The following is a 7145-nucleotide window of genomic DNA, read 5'->3' as shown; positions in this document are numbered from 1 at the left end:
GGAAACAAGAGCAGAAGGAAAGACTCTGCCTAGTCTGTAGAGAGATAAAGAGAGGCCAGTTTCCACCCTGAAAGCACAGCCACCTTTCCCCAGAACTTTAAGTTCCAAGATGCCCTTCCGCTTTGTGATAGGACCTTGTATTACCTGGAGCCTTGAGAGGGAACTGCTTAGGCACTGTAGCTGCTGCATCAAAATATAGGAAAAATGAACAAGGTTGCATGATCCCCAGCTGTCGTTATTATATTTATGAAACATCTCATGAGCCCCCCAAAATGCGCATGTAGATACTGGATTTGTGCCTGGAAGGGAATCAGGGGTCACAGAACAGGTTGTGACACCCTGCTTTCTTTGTTGGATGCTTATGGAAAAGAATTTCTAAGAACTGCTGCGTTTTTTTCTTCTTCCAAAGAGGTTACTGTCACTGCAAGAGAATAATCAGCAATTCTTTTACTTTTTTCCTTTTCCATTTAACCTCAAAGGCAGTGTCATCTTTTCACATTGATATTTTGAAGTGGAAATTGCATCCAGCATTGTTTTCACCCTCTTCCTTCCATGTCTCTCTGCAGCGACTAAGGACAGTACCAATGGCGGATGAGAACTGCACCAGGGTGACCCACTTCACCCTTGCAGGACTCACAGAGCACCCACGCCTGAAGCCTGTCCTCTTCGCCCTCTTCCTGGGCACCTACATACTGACCCTAGTGGGAAACCTCGGCATCATCGTGCTGGTCAGGGTCAGCCCCCAGCTCCACACCCCCATGTACTTTTTCCTCAGTAACTTGTCCTTCTTAGACATTTGCTATTCCTGCACTATCAGCCCCAAAATGCTGTTGGACCTTTCAGAAAAACACAGAGCCATTTCTTTTGCTGGCTGCCTCATGCAATTTTACTTCTACGTTGTTTTTGGCACGTCTGAGGTCTACCTTCTGGCTGCCATGGCGTATGACCGCTACGTGGCCATCTGCAGCCCCCTGCTCTACGGGGTCGTCATGTCTCCTGGACTCTGCACGTGCCTGGTCACCGGGTCTTACCTTGCGGGGATGCTGAATGCCATCATACACACGAGCACCTTGCTCCAGCTCTCCTTCTGTGGTCCTCACGTCATCAATGACTTCTACTGTGATGGGCCTGCATTGTTTGTTCTCTCCTCCACTGACACGTGGCTCAACGAGGTTGTGATGTTTGTGTTTGTGGGCTTCAACCTGACCACCACCAACCTGCTCATCGTTGCCTCCTACACCCGCATTGCGGTGACCATCGTGAGGATGCGCTCTGCTGAAGGCAGGCGCAAAGCCTGCTCCACCTGTGCCTCCCACCTAGCAACTGTCATGATGCTCTATGTGAGTTTTGTCCTCATGTACCTACGGCCCAGCTCTAGTTCAGCAGTTGATGAAGATAAGTGGGCTTCAGTTTTCTCTGTGGTAGTGATCCCTTTTTCAAATCCTCTGATTTACAGCCTGAGAAACAAGGAGGTGAAGGCTGCTCTGAGGAGACTTCTGAGGAGGAAAATGTGCCCATGAAGATGAGTGTTGTTTTGTTTTTTAAAAAAACCTTCATGCCTCTGTCTTATTTCTTGCTTGGTATCTTCCATGTTCAGTCCGGTGTGACCAGGTTGTGATCCCATCTAAAGTGTTCATAGGAGCAGGGCAGAGTGACTTTTCAGTGGGCTGGGGACCTTCATACTCAACATCTCACTCAACAGCCTAAAAGTAAAGAGGAGGTAGCTTCTCCTCCTCCTTCTGCTCAGGGACACTGTTTCCCAAAGCACTGATCAGTACTACTGAGGAGCTGTTCCTTCTTTAGCAAGTACGTAAGGGAGATGCAATGCATCATCTGAATTGCTACATGAGCTTATTTCCTGACTTCACAGCCACCACTAGTCTCCAGGGTCAACCATGCGGCCTCCAAATTTCTTTGTGGTGATTGTTGTAGCCCTGAAGGATGCAGCTGGCATTGAGGAAAGGAACTTCTGGCTGCCAGGTGGGCCTGCTCCTGCTCCTTCTGTCCCTAGAGAACATAACTTGGGGCGCTTGGTCCTGAGAAGCAGCTTTGGGACTCAAAGACGCATGTAAAAACCAGCAGGGAGTTTGCAGAGGGAAAGCCTGAGCTCCACGTGAGCGATCAGAGATGACACGTCATACTGGTGCTGCTGGTTGCAGCTGCCCAAGGCCCATGATGTGACTGCTGCTCTCCACTGATGGCCAGAGCTGTTGGCCGTGTGTGGCAGGAAGGCTTTTCTGCCCTGCGATTAGCTTCCATCACAGGCAGGACTGCAAAGTTGGACCTCTCCAGGAGGAGAGGGAAGAGAGTCTGATGGCACTGCTGTGGTGGGCTATAATTTATTAGGGAGAGCAACAGAGAGTTGTTCTTTCCTTTTCCAGGGCCCTGAAAGTGATGGTGGAACAGCCTGGAACAGCATTTGGGACAGGTTGCCCAGAGAGGTTGTGCAGTCTCCTTCCTTGGAGAGGTTCAAAAGCCATCTAGGCACAATCCTGGGCAACGGGCTCTAGGTGACCCTGCTTGAGCAGCAGGGTTGGACCAGGTGATCTCCAGAGGTCCCTTCCAACCTCAACCACTCTGTCATTCTGTGGGTGAGGTGATAACACCCCCTCCATCCTTTTTAGCAACAACTTTGCTTGTTTGTATTTTCCTTTCCAGAAGGTATCGTTGGACAGCGGACTTAGCCCACATACCTTCAGGCAGGCTTGTAGAGCAAAAGGGAATGCGTAACCCAAGCTGAATAGCCTGGAAAGGCATCAAAGCACCTGTGCCTTTCTTCGAGCACCTTTGGAAAACACTGGGCTATGTCACATTCCCAGAGCCAAGAAGAAAATCCCCTAAGCTTTTGGAAAAGACGTGGCTACCGCCAAGTAACTAAAAGCCACAGCCTGACTTGTGCTTACACATGTGGTAGTACAGCAAGGTGCCAGGGCAGGACCTAGAGCGCTGGCACAGATCACCCAGGCTGCTTAAGTGGTCTGACACCTTCCCTGGCACAACTTTGGACCCTTCCTCCCACCCCAGCAGGATGAGCTCAGCGTGGCAGTGGCGTATGCCAGGGGCTGTTTGCTGTCGGTGGCAGGCTGTGCTATTTTGGCCTGCTCCCTCCAGCACAGTCCTGCACCATCCCAGGAGACTCGGCGTGGCTGCCCTCTGTCTGCACGCACTGCTGCCATGCCCTCGCCTGTGCTCTGCATATCAGGACCATGCTATGAAACCCACTGTAGCTGGCTTTGTGAAGCCAGGCCACAGGCAGAACTATTCAAAATGGTCCAAGTGCCCAGGAGGGTTTGCATGGTGCTGGGAGGGGATGGCTGGCCTTGATCCAGGTGGAGGCCGCGTAGGTGCTGGGGGCGGCTGACTGGAGAAAATCTCCCTTTTTACCTGTGCAGAGGTACCATCTGCTGGAGGAAGGCGGCCAGCTAACGATGGCCATGCAGTGATACGATCAGCTGGAAAAAAAAGGTGAATGGGGCCTCCATGCAGGTCCAGGACACATACTGCCCTTTTGGTCCATTCTGCGCAGAGCTGAGCTGGATGTTCATCTGGGCAATAATTGCAAGAGTGCATAATCCCGGCCTAGGAGTCATGAGCCCACCAACTGCTCCTCCTCCTGCTCGGTCGTCATGGTCAGGGCTGAGCACTCAGCCCGGGTGTTGAGGGAAATTCCCCTGTCCCTGCTGTTGCTTTTGTCCTGTCCATAGCTCCAGTGAGCGTCAGGTTGCTTTGTAATGGTTGGTGCCTGGGGAAGGGAGAGGTATGGGTGTATTCTGCGGTGACACTGACCAGGCTGTAGAGAGTCAGGAGGTGTGTTCTGGGTGATGGGGGGAGAGGAGGAAAGAGGGAATCAGTCATGTCTTCTGCTGTGAGGGTCCTACAAATGCTGCTGGAGACAAAGCGGCGATGGCTGGGAAGCGCCTCTGCATGGAGTCCTGCAATGTTGTTGGTCAGGTTACCTCCCACCTACACATGGTGTCAATGTGGCCACCCCCATCACATGTTTTCTGAAAAAGGCCATCCCTGACAGGACATATACATAGCCATGTGCAGGCATGTTACCTTCCCAGACACCTTCCTCTCCCTGGCCCAGGCAGAGGAGGTGGCACCGTTTGTACTTCAAGCCCTCCAGACCTTGACTTTGAATCTCATTGCTGTTCCAAAGTGAGGTTTGCCACTGAAGGGAGTGACCAGCCCTGCACAAACATCTCTCTGCAGCCTGGTTAAGTATTATGTTGTGTAAGGCAAGAGCAGATGTTGCTTGGGTTGCTCATAGCCCACTGCCTGGCTCTGAGCGTGGACCCAAGGTCCTGCAGGAAGGCTGCGAGACCTTCTCTTTGCCCTCCTCAAAAACACTGCTGAAGAGCTGTAAGAGTCCATAAGCTAAAGCCGCATGAACGAAAACACGGACAGCAGTCAAATTGTGGAGATGGTGATGCTAACTCAGGGGCCCAAGAGGAAGAATACTGACCTGAAATGTTACAAAACCTTGAGGGGAAAATCAGAAGAGTTGCCAGGAGGATGAAGGCTCAGCCCCTTCCCAGGGGTGAAAGATGCTGCATCTTCCCAGCCTGGCTGATGCCCACCTGGCCAGCAGCCTCAGTGGGATGGGGCAGGAGCACAGCAATGCCTACCTCAGTAGCCTGCTGGTCTGAGCTATCATCTTGTGTGTGCCTTAGCTAATAAATACTTGCTGTCTACTCTTAAGCTGTGTGTAACCTGCTTGCAGAGTCTTTGTGTGCATGGCAAAAGATGACCAAGCAAAACCAGCCCAGTAGAACATGGGTTATACTCATGCAAGGAACTGGTCGGCAGGACAGAAAAGCAAAGAGGAAATCTCCTGGATGATGCTTTTCAAAGTTTCATGCCAGCAGGGCTTATATCTATACTGGGAATCAATAAGCCAGAAATAAATTGCTACTAGACTTATTATCAGAATTGCCTGTGAAAAGGTAAAAACTTATAGGCACATAGATATGAGGACAAATCATGTGTACATACTAAACCCAAGCACTGAAAAATTACTGGAGCTGGAAAAGACCTGCTAGCCACTCAATAGATCCCTTACTTGATTCCAAAAAGGCACTGCAAATCAGCCCGTCTTGAACAGAAAGAACGCTTTCTCTTCTTTTCCCTCCTTGTTTGTTTACTTACTCTACCATTAAAAAAGTGCCATTTTTCAACTGGCGTCAGACACTGCAGCAAGAACAAGTAGTCATAGCTTGCTTTTTAATGTTCTTGCATCACTGGAAATAATACCTTTCCCTTCCTTGTCTTCCAGCTAAGCTACACAGAACTTGTTCTTTTTCAGCCTTCGCACACAGAGGACTACAGGACTTATTCCTATTACCTGGAAGCTCGGAATGTACCTGTAAACTTGATAGTTCTTCATAGACAGTGGAAATTTTGTGGATGAAAAGCATCATGACAGTATTTGTTTCTTTTAAGCCGCAAGGGACAGCTTTCTTCAGATGTTTCTGAGTTCCAGATCTCAGATGGTCTCATTAGGACTGTCGTAAGGTGCCTCTAAAAAACTGAGTAATTGTCTCAGAAACAGTGAGGGCCCAGATTTCATGCGATTCTGCTGTGTGCACATTGTGCCCCTTTTCAGAATAACAATAATAACTTCTCAAAGACTTGCACAAACAGTTCAGAAGGGTATGACTGAAACTTCCTAGTATACAGTAAGTTGGTAGTGCATATCGACCACTGTGATTACACTGGCTCATGCCATGAGTTAGTGGAGCACATTTCTAAGACTTTGAGGCTAGACTATTGAACCCATTGAGCAGTGCTAATTTGAGAAATTGAAACCAAGCAGTTGAACACCATTCTCCCTGCTATGAATGTGGCAGGGCAAGAGACAAGAGGGTGGGGAAAATTTCACTTAATCTCTGTTTCTGTAATTAGGTATCGACACAGGTTGTACTTCTCCAAGTTCCCATTGCAGCCAACTTGGAGCTGGTCAGCGCAGCCAAGTCTAGAGTCTAGAGAGCGGTTCGGCTCACCCTGAAACACGCACCTACGTTTGGTGTGATGAGTTGCTGTGTCTACTAGATCTTTACTGACTGTAATAGCAGTTTAGACCCCGGTTCATATTCAGAGACTTCTGTTGGGGACAGCCATGGCTTGATTTGGTTGCCTAAGCTTAGGCCTATTTAAGCAACTTGGGACATCATACTAGGCCTGAGACACACGTAGGGCTGGCAGATGTGACTCCAAACAGAGGCGGATTTGTAAAGTGCACCTGGGGGGGAGGCAAAACAGGCAGCTGACTATATGTGGGCAGCAGAACTGAGCACCCAAACTGTTTTAAACTTCACTGTCTAAAGCTCAAAGCAGGAGGGTGACTGAGCACTGGAAGAGGTGTCCCAGAGAGGTTGTGGCATCCCCATCTTTGGAGATATTCACAGGTCGTCTGGACACGGTCCTGGGCAACCTGCTCTAGGTGACCCTGCTGGAGCAAGGGAGACCATCTCCACAGGTGCTTTCCAACCTCCACCCTCCTGTGGTTCTGTGTTCCCCATGTACCAGGCTCCTAGCAGGCCCTGTCAGGCTGTGTCTCCTCGCCCATACCCACACACTGGGGTCCTGGGGGGCCCTGGGGGCTCTCTTCCACCATATCCAGATACCAGGGTCTCAGAGGGTCCTAGCATGCTGTACCCTCGCCATACCCAGATACCAGGATTCTGGGGTGCCCTCTGGGACTGTATCCCCCCATACCCAGATGCCAGGGTGTCCTGGGGCCTGCGTCCCTCCATAGCCACATGCCCAGGACCCCAAGCACTGCAGGGCCGTAGCAGGGAAAGGGTGACCCCCGTGGCCAGGGCAAAGGGAAGGCGGGGGCGGCAACTGAGGTACAAGCTGGGCAAGAGCAGGTACACGATGGCCACCAAGGCCATGCCCGGCGCCCGTGGGAGCCCCAAACAAGAGTTGGCTGAGGGAGGGAGGCCCAGGCCCGCCTGGAGCATTGCCCCCAAATCCCGTCCTGCCCCAAGGGCGCGAGGGCCCCACTCCCCCTCCTGCCACCCCAGTGTGGCTGGGTGGCTGGAGCCCCGCACAGACCCAGCCTGGCTTGACCCTGCACCGGCAGCCCCCGCACTGCCCCGTGGGCTCCCTATAGCTGCCAGAGGTGGCCCTGACCCAGG

The 7145-nt window shown here is 51.3% G+C and overlaps 1 protein-coding gene across 1 annotated transcript; it reads left to right on the top strand.

Annotated features, from left to right (window-relative positions):
• The first annotated feature begins 584 nt into the window (after positions 1-584).
• LOC136991857 (olfactory receptor 5J3-like) lies at positions 585-1520 on the top strand. The gene has a single exon (XM_067295316.1). The coding sequence runs from the start codon at positions 585-587 to the stop codon at positions 1518-1520; it is 936 nt and encodes a 311-aa protein (XP_067151417.1).
• The last annotated feature ends 5625 nt before the right edge of the window (positions 1521-7145 follow it).

This window comes from Apteryx mantelli, chromosome 4, assembly GCF_036417845.1.
Source record: "Apteryx mantelli isolate bAptMan1 chromosome 4, bAptMan1.hap1, whole genome shotgun sequence".
NCBI lineage: Eukaryota > Metazoa > Chordata > Aves > Apterygiformes > Apterygidae > Apteryx > Apteryx mantelli.
The sequence above is the reverse complement of the archived record's forward strand: the minus strand, read 5'-3'. Positions and strand labels throughout refer to the sequence as shown.

Excerpts from the sequence above, each read along its gene's own strand:
- LOC136991857 (XM_067295316.1), top strand. The coding sequence starts at position 585 with ATGGCGGATGAGAACTGCACCAGGGTGACCCACTTCACCCTTGCAGGA.